The sequence below is a fragment of the Aethalodelphis obliquidens genome, unplaced genomic scaffold (assembly GCF_003676395.1).
Source record: "Aethalodelphis obliquidens isolate GAN/ISIS:26980383/991018 unplaced genomic scaffold, ASM367639v1 scaffold48, whole genome shotgun sequence".
Classification (NCBI taxonomy): Eukaryota; Metazoa; Chordata; class Mammalia; order Artiodactyla; family Delphinidae; genus Aethalodelphis; species Aethalodelphis obliquidens.
The window spans coordinates 3123741-3143447 of record NW_020837992.1 but is presented as its reverse complement, the minus strand read 5'-3'; the positions used below and the strand labels follow the sequence as shown (position 1 = coordinate 3143447).

Genomic DNA, 19707 nt, shown 5'->3' with positions numbered 1-19707 from the left:
CTGTAAGCCTATGATACATGCACTTTTCTTCAATGAAATGTAATATATAAACAGTCCTGTGATTAATTAGAAATCCTTCCTTACACCCTCAGCATAGAAATGCACGGCTTAAGGAGGTCAATGCTTAGACCACAGCTAGGAATATCATTCATGAGCGGGTAGGGATATACACCATGTCTTATATACATGCCATGCACTTAGGCTTTTTGTGAAATGTGAATGCCATTTGAGGAACCAGGAACATGTCTTTGATAGCTGGCTGCCTTTGGCATAAACATCTCTGAGATCTGGAGGGGTTATAAAACTCTCTCTGCTTGGTTCTTCTCTAACTTTCTGAAGCTGGGAGAAAAGGGAGCTGAGAGATTGGGTGAAGTCTAGATAGCTGAAAATGTCTCATAAAAGTTTTTCTCAGATGAACAGAGAAAATGGAGGAGGGAACTATCCATCAACCCCTTTTCTTCTCAAGATAGTCTAAGTGGCTGTCAAGATCGTAGAGAAGTGGTATCTGATCACTGTCAAGGTTCCACCTAAATAGGTTTAAAAATATGTTTTTTAAAAATAAAGATTGTATATATTTCAGGTGTACAACAAGATGAGTTGATACACACATACACAGTGAAATGATTACTACAGTCAAGATAATTAATATATCATCTCCTTACATAGTTACCTTTTTTGTGTGTGTGAAAAGAGCCCCTGAAATGTACTCTCTTAGCATAGTTCCAGTATTCAATACAGTATTATTAACTATAGTCATTAATTTTAGCCACATACAACATCACTAAGTGTTGCAGAATGATTCAAGTTAATGAAAAGCAAGCTAGAGCAGATGCTGGGAAGCATGAGGACACGGTGAAAAGTACCCTCACCCCTAAACCAAGTATGGCCCCAACGAGAGCACAGCCGGGCCACTAAAAATAGCTAGTGAGCTCTGCAAGGAGTTATCTTTCTCTTCCTTCTTTTCATTCTGAGATGATTGTACCCTTAATATCCTGTCTGTAAGACACAGGGAAAGCCCCTTCACAGATGCAACTATGTAGATGGACGATTCTAAAGCAGTTCTTTTTTCATGCTGGTATAAACAGAAGAAATTGTGTTCTAATTCCAGACGTACTGAGATCTGTATACTTCCTAATGTTAAGAATTAGAAAACTGACGAAGAACTAAGGCTACTATCGACCACAGTCCTATTTACTGAAGTCCATTCTCTCCCAGCATCAAATTTTAACACTGGATTTTGTCAACTGCGAACCAGTGAATTCCCTATATATGAAATCATTGATAGCCCTCTATATATCCTCTTTTTACATACCAATTGTGGGAAGATTATTCACCTTCTAAAAAGTCTTCTGGGGATGTCAGAGCTTGAATGTTGGACATGGTATATCATGTACAATGGTTGGGGCTTTTGCCACCATTTGTAACCAAAAGTCATAAATAAATGACTCCATTAAGAGCTCAGGTTGAGATAGCTTAGAAAAGAGCTTCTTGGGTTTCCAAAAGGCTAGTTCCACTACTGACAGGTAAGGTGAATTTGGTATAAATTTCTTAAGATTATCACAATAAATTTTGAGTTTTTCCTTAGTCAAATTTTTCAACATACACCCAAGGATTTGTGACAAACAACTGAGCTTCAGAAAGCATTCAGGGATGGGTTTGAATTCCACCTGGGGTACCAAAAAAAAAAAAAAAAAAAAAAAAGAGGAAGAAAGCATTCAGGGACCCAAAGACAAAGATACGTCATGATAAGAATAATCAAATTCATGAGTTCACCTTGGCCAAGATGAGAACTTGGAAAGAGAACTAAACCAAAAACATAAACATACATGGATTTTCTAAATGAACTAGAAGAATAAATCATGAAATGACACAGAAGGTTTCCACATCTCAACAGCTTCACAAACCACTTAGGAAATCAACCAAACACAGTCATTATTAATATACGCAAATTATGAATTATGCTGCCAGTCCTGGGGTTGTACCTTGCAAATGGTTACTTTCTCAGGGCTACTATAAATTCAACTCAGAAAGGAAGAAAAAGAGCCAATTCAAATTTTTTCTCCATAAGTACATGGCAGGGCAAGACCCATGGAAAGCCTTTTAAGTGGGCCAATAAGATATTCTTTCTTTTATTTACAAGACTGTGTCTTTGACTAGAAATAGCTATTTACCTTTTTAAAGAGTCTTCCTGAGTCCTCACTGACTTGGACAAATCGAGGAATGATATTATTCAGGTAGATGTCACTCAGGGTGGTGTGGTCCCTGCTCTCCCGCTTCACCTGGTTTAAGAGGAGATTCCAGCAGTTGACTGGAGAGAGAACATTTTGATCCTTCCTGCGAGAAACAGCAAGAAAAAAAAAATCAGTGTTGGTAAGCAGGCAGGGCCAACATCTATGACTACAGTCCATGTCACAAAATCACAGCAATCAGAGCCCAACCAGAAATAAAGATGTCTTTCCTGAAGTTGCACCTCTAGTTTTCTCTTTTTCTAAAAACTCAGTGGAGGAAAAAGGGAGAAAATAAGAATAATAAAAAGGGGAAGGAGGAGAGAGGAAGAGGGAAAGAGGATTAGAAGAAGCAGGATTACCTGTTGAGCATCTATTATGTTCTAGAAACGTGGTAAAATCTTTATATGCATTATCTCATCTAAGCTCCATCATTTTGGTGTCAGAAAAGAACTACCATTATCTCCATTTTACTGATTAAAAAACAAAAACCACTCAGAGAGGTTGTCACTTGCCCACAGCTAGTAAGGAGTCACAGAGACAGTAAGAGGGAGTCAGGGACCAGAACCGCAGCTCTGTGCTGACTAGAATGATTCTAGGATGTCTAACTCCAAATTCCATGACCTCAACCACTAAGTCATTTGGTTTTTGTCTAGGATTAGAGGGAAAAGTTAGTCTCTAGACAAAAATCTACACTACAGACTAAATAAATCCCCACACATTCATCTCTCATAGGATTCAATGAAGACAACTGTGGAGGCATTTGCCATAAAAAGGTCACCGAAAACTCTTCAGCCTCACAGAACGCATCTACAGAGGTTAGATTTCATTGATTGAGCCATTTTCTATGTCCCATACAACCAAGAGCATAAACCGTATCTGAACACATGTGTTCCAAAGATGTCTACAGCCTGAGTGGAACAGTAAAGCACCAAACCTAGATGTTCATTTCTACTGAAATCGCTGTGATCCAAAAGAATTATTGATTACATAATCAGCTCACAGCACTAATTTAAGCAACACAAAGTTTTACATCTGCAAGTTGGACTTCTTAAAGGAGAGAAACAGAAGGTAGGGGTTATTTATCAAGCGCTTACTGTATACTTGGCCCATGGCTGGGCCCTATACTCATGTTGTTTAACTTGAACTCTACAAAACTTGATGAAGTGGGGGTTATCAACCACATTCAGCAGATGAGGAAAGTTGGACTAAGAAAGGTTAAATACCTTGTTCAAGGTCACCTAGCTAAAAAGTGGCAATGCTGGCATTCAAGAACAAGCCCTGTAATTGAAAAGAGAATGCTTGTAATCACTGCAAAGTATCACAACCAGTTTGTTCCCGTTTCCCCTCTCCCCTCCCTACAGACACACTCTTAATGCAAAGAAAGTGAGCTGAGAGTGGCTTGGTTAGCAAGTCTGCACCACTTCCCTTCCTGCTGCCAGGCACCTGTGACTTGTAGAGCATGGAGTTCAACTTAGAAGGGCTCTTTCAGTTCAGTCGTAAGGTAACTATTAACAAATAATCCCGCCACACCTATTCTGGCTTCTGAACACACCATTAAATCAAAATATCTGTCTGACCAGCACCAACAGGCTGTTTCAAACGAATGAATATTAGAGTCCAAATTGAAACTGTTCTATAACTGCACTCCTCCCCGACCCGCTGCCCCAGGCACCACACTTCTGTGGTCAAAATCCCTAACATGTATGTGCTGACCACTGTGGGAACAATTGTATCCACTTACCTTTCTAGGGAAATTAAAAGATTTCTATGGAAATTAAAAATATATACTAGCTAAGAGAGAGAGATACATGTAATTAGTCCGCTCCTTTCAAAATTTCTAGCATCTGGGGAAAAAAAAAGGTAAATAGGAAACAATCCTAAACTCAAAATGGTGAGACCTGCGCACAAGCATTCAGCAATATTTGATATTTCCACTGCAAGAAAACTTTCAAACTGATTCCAAATCAGTCTCAGTTACAAAATCCTAAGTAATCTAATTTTTGGGGGGTGGCAAGATATCCATGTCCTCAGTAAGCATGGGATATACCAGGCAATTACACTTGTTTTTTAAAAGGGCAGATCTCCCATGACCTTAACTTTACAAATGGTTTCAATCTGTTTCTTGCAGATGAATGTGGGTTGGTGGTGCCTCTTTGTTCTTCTCCTAGAGTGCTTTACACACATAAAAACATACTACAATTCAATTTTATAAATGTATAAACACTTGTATCTTAAATGAACAAAGTACAGTAGTAGGAGCTTTAGTGGTTATAAAAGTGCTGATGTCACAGTACAGTGTGGGAGACAAAGAAAGACCTATAATATAACAAAAGGTTAAAGGTATGAACAAGGGGCCTCCTAGCTCACCAATGTACATCACAGATCACAAGTGAGGCAGGAGAGGCAAAACCGGTTCAATACCATGCAAGGTGATGCAGAGCATAAATACCAAGGGGACCCTTGAGTAAACAAAGATGAGTTAAGAAGGATGGGCAGAAGTGGGACTCTTTTAAAATGCCTTATCACTTAACATTCATAAATATATATTTATTAAAAATTTCTAAGGTGCTACAAAAACTTTTACCACATGTATTTATTTCCATTCTTACAGCATGTGGTGGGACAGCCATTATTAGTTTCAGGGAGCAGAAGCTTTAAAATGTGTTCTGAGAAATGCTGGAGTTACAGAGAATGATATTTCAGTTTCAAACAACTGTAATATACCCATTCAAATGAACAACCCCCACTGAAATATGTAAAGGACGCAGGACCCAGTTTCCCTGCAGTAGATACCACCACAATGTCTCATGGGCTGCTGAGGTGAGCTTTGTTATATGCAAGCTTTGGAATAAAGAATCAATGCGTGTATCCAGACTGCTGGAAAACATGTTATCGATCAGAATGTATGCTGCTCTGCACAGGTTTAGTTTTGAATTCAACCTGTGTGCCTCCTTGAGTAAAGATGTTCAGGTGAGCACATGATTTGAGACACAGTGGCCAAGTTCAATTACGTGCCACAGAAGGCTTAGGGGCCTATGCTGAGTTCATGGTAGAACACAGTTGGGTAGTAAGGATATACACGCTCAATATCATCTCATTTCATTATCAGTTGTTATAAAGCTTATTATACATTTCCATTTATCCAATTAATATTGATGAAGGAGAATAGGAATAGCTTCTGGGTAATGTCAGTGATTCAACTTTAAAACAGAAAACACCCTTCTTTTTCAAGCATCTAAATCAATTTAAAACTATCTCAAGATTATGACAACTAGTCTGCGTGAGTCGGGATTTCTTGATATCGAGCAACCCAAACCAGAACCTGAAATAACTTGGATGCTGAAACTGATATAAAACTGCAACTCTGATTCATAATCTGGGTTCATAAACCCAGCCTCATTGTTTCTACTGATTAACTCTGTAATAAGTACTCTTTATAAATTGGCACTTTAAAAGTAGATTTACACCTATGAAACACTGCTTTGATCTGTTGCATATATGGGAGTTCTATGTAAGATTTTCAATTTAAAAAAGGAGTCTATGGCCCTAAAAGAAAGTACTAGACTCTGTTGTCTGTTTCTCCCAGGGTTTCCCAGTTTTTTACGATTACTGTAGTTTTCATACAATATTTTGGGCTCTTTGAGTTTGTATGCTTTCTCAGACTTATTTCTCCTTCCAACGGAGGTGTCTTAATTAATTCATTTATTTATTTTGGGATAGTGGTGGGGAAGGAGAGGTGTGGGGCATGCAGTAGGAGGGGAACACAATTCCACTGTAGAGGCAATTTTCCCAGCCACCGTGAACAAAGGCGAAACACACTTCAGGCTGGAAAATGAGCAAGTCAACGAGACGTGATTTCATAGGGAGCAAATTAAGGTTCTGCGAGAGTGGTTTCCTGCTTCAGCAGCTTTGCAGCCTGATTTTATTTGGGGCTGCTAGAGCCAAGAGAGCTTCGTTTGGTCAGGAGATTGAAATTTGTCTTTATATCTTTTCCATCTATCATTTGTTTGTACAGTTTCCTTACTTCCCCCACCCACAGAGTCTTAGGTTGTGTGATACTTAGGCATTTAAAGAAAAGGGTCTGCATCCCTTAGGCATGTGCTGAACAGCTGCAAACCTCCTCAAACACTAATCCCTAAAAAGCAGACAAAATATCCAGAAGTATTTTTATTACTTAAACATTTTTTCAGGAGGAAGATCAAGAAAACGTAATACTGTAATTGAGAGGGAATGACTCTGGAGTCAAAAAAAAACCAGGAGAAAAAGGAGGCTCAGAAAGTCACGAGCCAACTATGCATCCACAGAATGATCATTGTAAATGATCTAAAAGAGCTAAACCCGGGGCTTCCCTAGTGGCGCAGTGGTTGAGAGTCCGCCTGCTGATGCAGGGGACACGGGTTCGTGCCCCAGTCCGGGAAGATCCCACATGCCACCGAGCGACTGGGCCCATGAGCCATGGCCGCTGAGCCTGCGCGTCCGGAGCCTGTGCTCCGCAACAGGAGAGGCCGCAACAGTGAGAGGCCCGTGTACTGCTAAATAAATAAATAAATAATAAAATACCTAAGGTGAAGAGCTAACTCCATAAAGGTCCAAATTGGCCTTGACAGAACACTTCCCTTTTTTCCATCTCCCCTCTGTTCAGTTTCAGTTGTCTCATCTATAAAATGGACACATGTCCTGTTGTTGTACATCTAGTTCCCCAAAGATCTTCAAAGCATGACTGTAAAATCCTGCACGCTCTCCTGGCCTAAGGTGCCATTTAATTAATGATGACTATGTTCACAGCTCTGCAGATGGGCTGCATGACACAAGCCTGGCATTACCGGATGGCTTGAGCTTCTGCATTGTTCTACTGAGGTACGTTTCCTTTTGGGCCAATGGTCTCTGACTCGCCCACCTCATGGGGCTGTTGTGTGGCTCAAATGTAAAGCACTATACAAATGTGAAGAAATATTATTATTTTTATTTCCAAACAAACTAGGATTCAGCATTCATCAATTTCCAACATGCTCCTCACCCGGCCCTGGGTCAGGGCCAAGAGCTCAGCCTGCTGCAAATGCACAGCCCTCAGCAAATAATGGTTGGGATCAGACCGCAGCAACAGGCAATTAAGCAAGCAGCTGTAAGTCTCTGGGAAGACATGAGGGAGATACCAACAGGAGAGCAGAATTTAATCTTCCACTGTCCTTCTGCCAAGGGGCAAGGTGGAAGGATCAGTCCTGCGTTCCACACAGGAAACTGTGCTGAGGTAGACAGGAAAGAAGCCAAAGGGAGCCCAGATTGCCAGAACCCTAGATGCTTCTGCAGCTTCCACCGAGACCCCTTTCCCAACATTCCTATCAAACCTGTCAGTCTGTATATAAATATGGCAAATGTCAATACATCTAAGAAGAATGCGGTTTCTCACTTTTAAAAACAGACATACATGTGAGGGTATACAAACACCCAGATGAGTTAAACAAATACATCATTCAATATAGATTATTGAGTACCCAACTATGAGGAGGATAAAAAATAAATAAAAGGGATCATTTAGTGATAGTTGGACAGGAAACTAGTGACAAGGAGGAGGCTAGATTTTTAAACCTAAATTCCTGCCTCGTACCTTGATTAAAATGAAGTGAACTGAGGCAGCCAAAGAGATTACTTTATTCAGATGAGTGTTATTAGCCTTTCTGGCTTACTTTTTCTATTATGCATTTTGCTGATGCTGACAGAAGCAGACTGGCTGGATAGAGAGGCAAAGCCGCAGCGGATTTATGGCTTGACAGTGCCATGCATAAAATCAGACCCTTGCTGACCCAGATAAGCCAGAGGATGGTTGGGATTTGCTGCGGAAGGTGTTAAAAGAAGGAGGGGAAAAAAATCACCAAGGTGAGAACTGACTTGAAAAAGATTCTGCCTATAATAGTTGCTGCTGGTTGGGTGACCCAGTGGTACAGTGGCAGCCTGGAGGTATCTTTCAAAGATAGGCAGGCGGGCAGGCAGGGAGGGGGCAGGCACACTTCCCTGGGCTTATCACAGCTACAGCTTCAGTTTTGCCAGCAATGAGATCAGAGTAGGAGAGTTCAGAGACAGAAAGAAAAAAGGGCCAAAGGCAAAAAAATGTATATTCTATGTATGGAGAAACCAGCTTTCAAATTTTCAGGGACAAGTTAATACCACAAATTGTCTTCAGTAGCCTAGACAGATGATTAGAAAGGATTCAAGCAGTGGTGTACCCACCTTACTCAAAATAGTCTAAACTGTCCCCTATAATCAGATTTGGGGGAAGAGCTGTATGGAAATGGAATTCTTGTGGCTCTGGATTAGTTCCAAGGAGCCCAGCCACACCCTTGGGATAATGGCATATTCAAGATCCGGGAGCTTAGGAATCTGCTTTGAAGTTGAGAACTGGACTAGCACGTGTCTGACATCTTAATGACTATTTCCTGAATGACTGTAGGGCCAAGGTTCCTCTGAGTCAGGTCAGAGAACTGGGAGTGGTTCCCAAATCTGAGCCATTGTAGAAGCGAAATGGAAATATCTCCATCAATTTATGTCAGGTGAGAGACTTGGCCTGCCCTTCAAGCACCCCCCACCCCATCCCATGTTCATGGCGAGAGAAGGTTAGAGGCTCACTCAAGACAGCTCTGTGGACCCCGTGAGAAGAGACTTGGTTTGGTGGGGGCGGGGGGCCAGGGTCGACACAAGATTTGAAGCTTTTCCATCCCAATTTCTTGCCTAGATTTCTGACAGCTTATTGTCCAGCCTTCTTCTCTGAGTCCCCGATCTCTAAAGTCTTATTTCGTTCATTCATTCAACAAATACTGATTGGGCACCACTATGTGCCAGGCACTGTTCTGGGCACGAGGGTTAAAGGGAGCAAAATTCTTGCTTCTGACCTGCTTCTCCCATGTTTACAGACCTCCTGGATCCAAGATATGACTTTCCTGCTCCTAAACTGTCGATCAGCTATAACCCACATCCTACCCCAGTCTTGATGCTTGAGTGTACACTGGCTTGGATGGCCCATCATGAAACCCTGATTTGGCTGACTTAGAAGATCTACCTTCCCACCAGCCCATTCATGGCTTCCGCAGACCTGGGTCCTTCCCTTCATTCATATCCCGTGTCCTGCCACTAGCATTCTCAGAACTATAGGGAGGTACAAACAAAGAGGTTACTAAACCCTCCTTGTGTACTCTGAGTACAACCAAAATGCTGGAGAACAAAAACTATGCCAATATGATCCATAGAACTAAGGGCCTAGAAATTTACTTATGTATTAAAATTTCCCCTGTCAACCACCCCCCCAAATAGGCTGTGATCTTTCAAAAGTCTGAGCTGACTAATTCACTTAATTAAAATGAAATATCATAGCAAGAGCAAAAGACATGTGATTGATGACCAAGGAACAAAAGAGTCATATATGTTTCTCAGTTTAAAAAGATTTTATAACCATCTACATTAAGTTAGATCCACATATTCCATAGAATAACCTGCAAACAACTCTACAGTTATATCTTCAGTTTTTTCTTCTGTAGTTAATTAAGATGTCACCAGAAACCCCATAAGTAATTATAGCACATGACAAACACACAGAGAGAAAAAAATACATGCAGATGTGTTAGCAGATTTTTTTAATGAATGAAATTTTGGGAGATGACTGAGACAGACAGTTTGGCTTACTCCTGGTAGTTCATTCTAGAAAAATAAATACCTGTTTGTGCCAAACTGGAATGATGTCACTCAGAAATCCACACACATCTTCAAAGCAGTAACCACTACCTTGGGAGCAAGCATCTCTCAGGCACCAGGCAGGAGTGGAGAAGCTTGATCTACAGCCAGTAACTCCTCTTGCCTGGCAAACGGTCCTTTAGCATGTCAAGTACCAACAAGCCACTTGAGAAGAAAGGGTATCCCTAAGATTCAGACCTCCCCCTCCAGAATACCCGTTAATGAGACAATATGTTTCCTTACTTGGCTCATGATAACAATGAGAAAGGAGAAATAAAGTAAAATGATTTGGTTCTGTGAAACTATAGAGCTACATGGAATGAAGTCTAAATAGTCATCAGGTCTGCGGCCTGCATCATCATCAGTTCTCATGTGTTATTTTGATATTTATCTTGCTTACTGGAAGGAAGCCTCTTGAGGACAGGGGATAGTTTGGAATACTCGATGAACGTCTATCACCAACAATGGGTGGGTAGTTAATCATTATCCACTAATGACAGATATCACAGCTACAGAAATCCTGTTAAATGTAGAGCACAGTAAGACAATTCATTTAATGAATAGTTAATATCTTCGGCCTCCATTAATCTTGCCTAATCAACTACTGCAGCATGAATCTGGGAGGCTGCTGAGTGACTGAATTTGTTCACCCACTGGTTTGTGTGCTGTAAATTACAGCATATTATTAACCATGCCGACACTTTGCTGGCAAAATTTTAAAGGGACGGGTGGAGTAAAAGACGCCTTGGTCAATTTCCAGGTTAGTCGGTTACTGAGTTCTACTGGTCTATAAGGACTCTGGATGAACAATGATACCCCATCTCAGCAAGGTGGTATTCTGTGGAAAGCACTCTGAACCATGCTTACGACCTATAGTCTAGTCTTAATTCTGCCACTTGCTGGCCAGGTCATCTTGGATAAGTCACAGATGCACTCTGGACCTCAACATTTCTTCATCTACTTAAAAAAAAATAAATGGGGACAGCAGACCTGCCCTGCCCAACTCACATGGCTATTATGAAGATCAAATCACATGAGGTAATGTCCATAAAAAAAAATCATAAAATGTTCTACACCTACATATCAGTATCGTCATCATGTGTTATTATTGTTATAGCTATGTTATTACTTGGCAGTCCATACAATGTATTTACACACACAAAACAAAGTAGCTAGAGTCATGTCTAAAAAGACAAACATGTCCCCAAATTCCCAGGCCTTATTACCCAAGTTGCAATGAACTTGCTTTATCAATTTCATACTTTGTCCGTGCACTAAATAGGAAAACATGTTGGTGCTATTAATTTATCATCTGGTTCTCTGGAAATTCCCAACCTCAGTGAATCTCCTGTGGAGAGGAGACCTAGGAGAGGCTTTAAAGGGAAGACTTTTAAAGTGCAAAGAGAAACACCAGAGGGTATAAAAAACAGAATCCTGGGCTTCCCTGGTGGTGCAGTGGTTAAGAATCCGCCTGCCAATGCAGGGGACACGGGTTCGAGCCCTGGTCTGGGAAGATCCCACATGCCGTGGAGCAACTAAGCCTGTGCGCCACAACTACTGAGCCTGCGCTCTAGAGCCCGCGAGCCACAACTACTGAGCCCATGTGCCACAACTACTGAAGCCTGTGTGCCCTAGAGCCCGTGCTCTGCAACAAGAGAAGCCACTGCAATGAGAGGCCTGCGCACCGCAACGAAGAGTAGACCCCACTCGTGGCAACTAGAGAAAGCGCACACACAGCAACGAAGACCCAACACAGCCAAAAATAAATATAATTTATTAATTAAAAAAAATAGTATCCTGGTATTTCAGAGCTAGAAGGGCCTTTCAAGATGGTCTAGAGTCTAGAACAAACTTGTCATTTTCTAAGTGAGGAAACTGAGGCTCAGGGAGCCTGGAGTCACAGAGATAATGGCAGAACAAGGCAAGGAACCAGGTGTCTTGACTAGCAATCATTTTCTTATTTTATTGTAGTTGTTGCTCTATTTCAACTAAGATGCTCTTAGCATCTATAAAGCACTGGTGCTGAAAGAGTTAATGGGCAATGCTCAGCTGCCCAAGCCCCAGAGCACAGAGCTATTCTAAGACAACACATAACAGGAATACCAAGGGTCCATGAACCCAGAGAGAGCAAAACTGCTGGTGCCTAATGGCGCCGGGAAGCATGTTGACACACTGCATGTGGTTACACATGAAAGGCAAGTGAATAGGAAAAGTAGTTTTGAATCCCACCCAATTCTAATTTGGGATTGGCTGTGGTCACCTACTGGAGGGCTGAGCCACACCCCAGCCACTCTGTAAAATGACCCTTCAGTTCCTTCGCTCCCTATTCTGTGGCCTCAGTTAACTCCCTCTCTGCCTTCATGAGGGCCATAACAGATATCAGGAAAAGAGGACGATCAAAGGACAGCAAGGTCCAGGAATGAGTGTGGGTGACCAGGATCACTCTGTAAGGGGAAAATTCTCAGTCTGGATTCAGGTGATTCTCACTAATATCTACCATCTCCAGGCAAGTGTATGACCTGAAGCCTTGAGCAGCCACGCTCCTAAGTCCATAAGAGAGTAGTTTCTCTAAGTGTGAGTGTTCAGGACCCCAACTCACCTTGCATCAGAATCACCTGTAGTGCTTGTTTAAAATCTGGATTCCTGTGCCCCTCTTGCCAGAGATTCTGATTTGCTACAAGTGGAGTGAGGCTCAAGAGTCTGCATTTTAAATACCTATCCCAGGTTATTTTATGCACACCAAAATTTTAAGAGCCAATGTTCTTAAAAGCAATGTTTTTCAAACTGGGGGATACAACCCATTAGTGGGGTTAAAAAAAGTCAACTTAGCGGGTCACCAGCTAGCATTTTTCAGAAAATGAAACAGAAAACAATGGAACAGAATAACACAGAACAAAGTGGAAAATATCAGAGTACATCACATAGAGCAAAGATACCTAGGTTTTGTTTTACAAAAATGTTGTTGTTAGTTATTTATTTTAAAATATACATATGTCTGTATTCCAGCTTGCAATATAAGATATTTGGGGGGGGGTGATTACACACCCCAGACCCTTTTGAGAATCTGAGGATTTCTTCAAAGTATTCACCTCGAAAGAAGGGAGAGAAAGAGGGAGAAAGGAAAGAAGGGAGGGAGTGAGGGATAGAGGGAGGGAGGGAGGGAGGAGGATGTTATGTACATACACATCTTACTTTGCATGAGTCAGGGGTCCCTGAGGACTTCTCTTGGGGACATTTCCTACAGGGTCTAATACTCTGGTCACAGTAGATGCCTGATATTACTGGACTATGCCAACAGCTTTCTCCTGATGTTCTGTAAACGACAGCCAGTGTCTGCAAGATGCACCTGTAAGATATGTGGCTCCACCATGCTGATTCCCTTCCCCTTATGTTTAGGGTGACTAGAAATGTTGAAGTTAAACAATGTTCTACAGAACACTAGGAGAAAGCTGATGGCAAATTCCAAGAATAAGGATTCTGAAAGCGACGGTGTGGGCACAATGTCACTGCTACTTGAGGAACACGCTCCCTGTCTAGAATACGCAGGGGCAGCCTGTGGGACTGGCACCATTGTGCACCCCTATTGATAAGGTCATTAGAGGAACATATACTTTATTCCCAAGTTAGCGACTTCTCTGACCTGTCAATACCCACATTTAAAGACAGAGAGACGCAGCCTCACTTTCTCTACGTGACCAAAAGGACAGAAATTCCTTAGTCCTTGATGGAAGATTCAAAAAGGGCAAAAACAATTAGAAAAAGAGCAACAACCCAGCCTGATTGTCAACACAGTCTCATTCCAATGGTTAGAGCTATCTGCATATAGAGAGGGTGAACACAGGGGCTAAGGTTTTAGAAACCAGCCCTTGCCAAACGAGGCATATGGAGAAGAGACGGAAGGGTGGCAAGATATAACATGGGAGGGGGCAGGGGGAGATGGGGGAGCGGGCAGGGAGGACCACTGAGAAGACAGAGAGTCAAACCTCAAAACTATTCTAAAATTCCCTGATGCTTTTCAGTAATTTGTTTTCATGTGGTGGATATTGGCACAGCATCTAGGATGCTTTGGGTCCATCTGTTTTTGAACTTAAGCTGTAGGCAAGATTCAGAACAGCTGGAATCAGCAGCGCTGACCATGTTATATGTGTCTGGAGGAAGGAGAGAAATAAAATGAGTGTGTGGAAAGAGGGTTAAATGGGGCAGAGGAAGGGGAATCTGGAAGCCATCCCCAGACAGAGAGGAGAAAATGTCCAGGTCAGAGATGATGCAAAAGAGCTATTAGAGAGGCCAGGGCATCTGAGTGAAGAAGGCCAAGGAGGAGAAGCAGCAGACCCATCAGAACTGGGAGTTAGCAAACAGGGCTGAAAATTCTACAAGTTCATGTGTCAATGAGCAGTGCCCTGAGGCTTCACCTCTGAGGGACCAGATGGAGCTCATCCAAAGGTCCTACATCAAGCATATTACATGAACTACTGATAAACAGTCCTCACAATCACAGCCTAGAACTGAGATGAAAGCTAGATTCTTGGTTCCCTAAATGCAACGGAGGTGATCACGGAGAATGCTAGGGAGAACAGGAGAGGAGTAGTCTTAGGAGAAAGCAGCAAGGGTCCCAATCCATAAAATGGCTTTCCCAGAGTCACAGCAGGCCCAGGGATGGGGGGGTGGGGGGTGTCCACAGGATGGTCCTCAGTGTATGCTTTGTCTGGACTTTTGAACACTGTGTTTTGGTCCTCAAGGCTAAAAACAAAAACAAAAAAATTTCAAACCAGTATTGAAATCTAGTTAGTAGTAGTCATGCCTGTTTCAGAGCATGGGTTAGCAATTCTGAAACTCTGTGTATACTCTAGGAATGAGCGATTAAATAAATATATTATGGATAATGGGTACCAGGTTTCTCAGTGTTCAGAGAACAGAGTTACAAATATGGAAAGGGGAGAAAATAGAATAAAACATGTAGTATTTGGTTGGAATTGAAGATATCGATGTGAACTCATAGGCTTCAATATAGATAACACACAGACAGATAGAGAAATTGATATAGAAGTATGTGGGTAAATGTGTGTACACATACATACATCTATTTACTACCTCTGTCTGCTGAAGGGGACTATAAACAATGGTACTCCAGTAACAAAGAGCACACCTAGCACCCATGGTTTCTAAATACCATTCCTCACTAAAAGAAACCAGGGCTCTTTGAAGAAATGGCTCCAGAGGTGAAACAAGGAAAATACAAGATGTACCTAGAACATCTTGTTGCGCCAGGAAGTATAAGAAGTACTCAAAGAATGATGGGGGCATATCAAAAGGACACAGGAACCAGCCTGCAGGGACTCTACTAGCCAAATCTGGGACAATATGAGCATTAAAATAAAGATGTTAAAAGATTATAAACTACTGAATAAAATCAGAATCCATGAGTCGACATTGATATAAACAAACAAACCACCAGACAAATATAGAGGGAGATGGAAACCTCTTCCTTACAGTAGAATCCCAACCAATAAATGTAGAAGGAATGATGGAAACTAGAAAATTACCATTTGGTAACCATCATAGTAATAACTGATTCAAGCAAGAATCATCAATAGATGCTAAAACTAGTGGGTATAAGGTTTGAAGAATAACATGATATTTACTTGGTCTCAAATGGGACAAATCATTGACAAGTGCCTCCTCACACGGTATATTGAGAAGAATACAACATCCCTTCTACGGTATTCCTGCCCAAAGTACATAACCTGAATAAAGAAATGTTAGACATTAACAGAAGTATCAAATTAGAGAATATTCTACAAAATAGCTGGGCTGAATGCTCCCCCAAAATGTCAATGTCATGAAATACAAAGAAAGACCTAGAAATCTTTCCGCATTAAAGGAAACTAAAGAGACAACTGAATGAAATGCATAATCTTGGACTTTGTTTTGCCAAAAAGAAAATATTTGAAACAAATGGTAGATCTGAATGTCTGTAGATTATATAACATTATTGTGTCAATATGTACACCCTGATTTTGATAACTATACTACCATTGGGTCAGAAAACAACCTTATTTTTCGTAAATACACATTAAAGTGTGTAGGATTAAAGGAGTATCATGTCTGTAACTTATGCTCAAGTGTTTCATAAAAACAAAATATGTATGTGCATGAGTTGTATATGGAGAGAAAGAAAGAGAAATATAAAGCAAATGTTAATATGTTAACATTTTTGGACAAGTTGGGTAAATGGTATACAGAAATTCTCTGACCTATTGCAATTTTTCTGTAAGTCTAAAATTATGTCCAAAAAAAATTAAAGATCCCATTCTGGATGAAAAGGGTATCAGTTCTCCCATCTTTCTTTCCTTTGGCAGTAAATATATGCTACTTTGTGTTATCTTTCTTCGTATAAACCTTCTGTCTTCCACATGACACAACGAGCCTCCTGAGGGCAGAGGCTGGGTCTTATAAATCTTCGTGACCCCAGCACCTGCCAGAACCTGTTGATCATTGTTGATGATGAAGATGCAGCCGAGTGTCTATTACTGAATCACATGTAATACAGGTGACTAAAAAGGTCCCTCTACAATTCTGGCTCCTCAGTCTTGAACTCTATATCTGTTAGGACACACACATTCACACACGCCTATATATACAACCTTAAATGTTTCACGTTAACTGGTAACTTCTATAAGCTAGAATACTGGCTTAGTCTTCTGTGCATATTTAATTCCTAGAACAGCTCTAGAATAAGTGCTGAATAAATGTTTGCTGAAAGAATAAGTGAGCCTTGCATAGTAGGATTGGTGTTCACCAAAACCTTCTATGCTAATTCACAAGAGGGCCAGGAGTGGACTTGTTTTTCAGAAGAAATAATAGCACAAGGATGTTCTCAGCCCCCAAAATAATAAGCAAGAAACCTTATCCAAGATTTTCAAACCAATTCTTTCTGGCTAGAATGGCTCAAAAACGGGTCCAGATCTGATAAATCACTTTTACATTATATATATATTTTTTGTATTATATATATTTTTTCCATATGGCTTCCCTGAACTATGCTGTAAAGTAGGTTTCCTAATCATTCATCAGCCGTCTGGAAACTCAGTATGTGTATCTGGGGGCCGGGAGTAGGGTGAGGACAAAAAAAAAGAGGCATCACTGAATTCTTTGTAAGCCACATTACCTTCATTCACTTCCAGTTAATGATGTAAAGGAGACCTGGCAAAACCAACACTGAGAATGTGCAAGAATCAGGTTAGCATCTAAGACAAAGCCCCGAACAATACCATTTAATCCGTATACTAGAAGCACCTGAATGGCTTCAGGAGGTGCTAATGGAAGAATGTGCCGCACACCTACCTGAGCGTGTGCACGCATAGTATATGTAGAACTCAGTGATAGGGAAGGGCACACATTTCCACGCAGGACCAGAGAAAACAGAAGCAAGGAGGTGGCTGACAAATCTAGTCCATGTATAAAAAGGCGAGGGGGGCGGGGCACAGGCGGGGAGAAGGGCAGAAAGTCAATAAACCTAAGAAACTGAACCTTTCTTAATTGTGCCTGCCTTCCTGGGTTTATTTGCTTTCTATTCAGAGTCCACTCAATGCCTGTGCTTTTGTCTTCCAAAGGAAATGTTTGAGGCATCATTTCCACCTGTACGCTGCGGCATGGATTCTGTACAACTTCCTCCTTTTGCTAAATCCTCATTCAAAGAATTTCAAGCATCAACAGAAACCCCCACCCCCACCCCCAGAACTTAGTTACGAACATATGTTGTTTACAAGGGTTCAGGCTGAGAGCTGCCAGACTTGTTCTGCAACCTCTACTTTTAACACAGAGGCTGCCAGGGAGGGATGTCTGAATTCCACGCAAGGATGCCCTGTCCCAACTGCTTAAGCAGAAATCGGCAAACAACAGCTCAGCATCCTCCCGTTGAAGATAATCCTAGTTTGTTCGATTCATTTTCTAATCCTGATTCTTTAACTAGCTGTACCCAAAACATGTTAGGAAGCAGAGCTGTGCTCATCAATCTTCCCTGAATTAAAACCCGAGGGGCAATGATCCAATGATCGGTGGAGGTGTATAAGGGCAGGAGACTCTGGAAAGGATTTCAACTCTGAAAAACCCAAACCCTACTTTTTTCTTATTCTCCCTAAATCCTTCATTAACACTGAGCTCTTCCCACATGACTCTCTTTCTCTTCACAGCATGATACCTCAGTACAGCACAGAAGTTAGATATTAAAGTCTTTACTTCAATTAACTTGGGACCAAATCTAATTGAGAACATAACTGCTATCCTTTACCTCTCCCTGGCTGAGCCAAGCACAAGTGCCTCCCGAGCCCTCCACCTTCCCTCCCTTCCCGGTGACTACTGAAACCTGCTTTACACGGGGTCCTATTTTTAGATTCGTGTGCCCATGCGCACATGTGTGCTTATTATTCTCTCCCAGCCTGTCTGATTTTTCCCCATATCAATTATGAGCGTCCTTATAGCAGAGACTGTCTTTTCTTCTTATCTTGTAAACCCTCCCACTTAACACAGTCAGCTCCCAATAAAGATGACATGGCTTTTGCCTTTAAAAAAGAACTGGATCCAAGTCAATTCACTTAATTGGCTATGAATTTCTGAAAATTAAAGAACTTGCCGCACACTGCTTCCTGTGTCTACTGTGGAATTATTATGGACTTACAAGAGCCCAGAAAATGAATACTAAAAGTTCCCTGAGCCCAGCACTGTTGTTAAGGGACATGATCACCAGGGCTGTGCCCCTGGCAAGCTGAAAGCCCAAGGTGTGTCCTGGTGACATTCTGACGGCACAGCCAGCAAGACACAGGAATGCCCCAGCCTCCAACATCCTCCCAACTGTGCATAAAAGCATGTTTTGCTCCCGACCTGCCCTCTATCATTCCCTGCCCTAAAAGGATGATATGAAGCCATTTATGCAGAAGCTTGTAAGCCTCTGTGTGGCCTCATGAGACAGACAACCCTGTAAACCACAGTCTGTTATGCTCATGACTGAGATTTGTGCTGCCCTGGCCTGCTGGTCGTGACGGTGGCCGCTCAGGAGGCTGAACAGGGCTGGCGTTCTTTTATTCCCCTGGGGTGCGGTTGGGACCTGTGGGTCTCAACACTGCATCTTTAATGACCTGGCAATTAGTGCTAACTACTACCTCCGTGAGGACAAGGACATCCGAGGGTGATTGTAAGACAAATTTCCTCTTGACGATTATGAGCCTGGATCTAAAAATAACACGCCAGGGTTAATGACCTGCTTCAAGGTAGTTCACGACACCTTGTGAATAAGACACCGTATAGGACAAAACATACAACTGCTGAGTTTTTATAAGAACTGGACATACAATTATATAGAGTCACTGAATTGCGTATTTCCTCCCAATGTAGCCATATCATAAAAATCAAGGGGCAGGAAGAGTCTGTCATTCGGGAGGGCCCATGGGGGTCGCTGAAGTGAATGGAGACTGACATACTATTACCTAGGGCCAGGCTTAAGAACGCTTAACTGTGTGCAGGGAATAAATGGTGAATCTAATCTACTAGTGTTTTACCTGGTATAGCTATGTTTGGTCCCAACTCCTGAGGACAAGAAAAATTGTCACTGCTACTTACATTTACTCTAGGTCAAGCACTGTCTCAGGGCTTCACATATATTAAAATTTGTTTAATCAGCATAACAACTCCATGAGGTAGACACTATTATTATCCACAATTTACAGATGAGGAAACTGAGGCAACTAACAACCTTCTTGTAAAA

The 19707-nt window shown here is 41.6% G+C and overlaps 1 protein-coding gene across 10 annotated transcripts in view; it reads right to left on the bottom strand.

Annotated features, from left to right (window-relative positions):
* The window catches only part of SRGAP2 (SLIT-ROBO Rho GTPase activating protein 2), a 235109-nt gene that overhangs the window by 111098 nt on the left and 104304 nt on the right, over positions 1–19707 (bottom strand). For all 10 annotated transcript variants that reach the window (XM_027082804.1, XM_027082806.1, XM_027082805.1 and 7 more), the window contains one exon: positions 2172–2334. In XM_027082804.1, coding sequence (XP_026938605.1) covers positions 2172–2334 — 163 coding nt within the window. The remainder of the gene's footprint in view (positions 1–2171; positions 2335–19707) is intronic.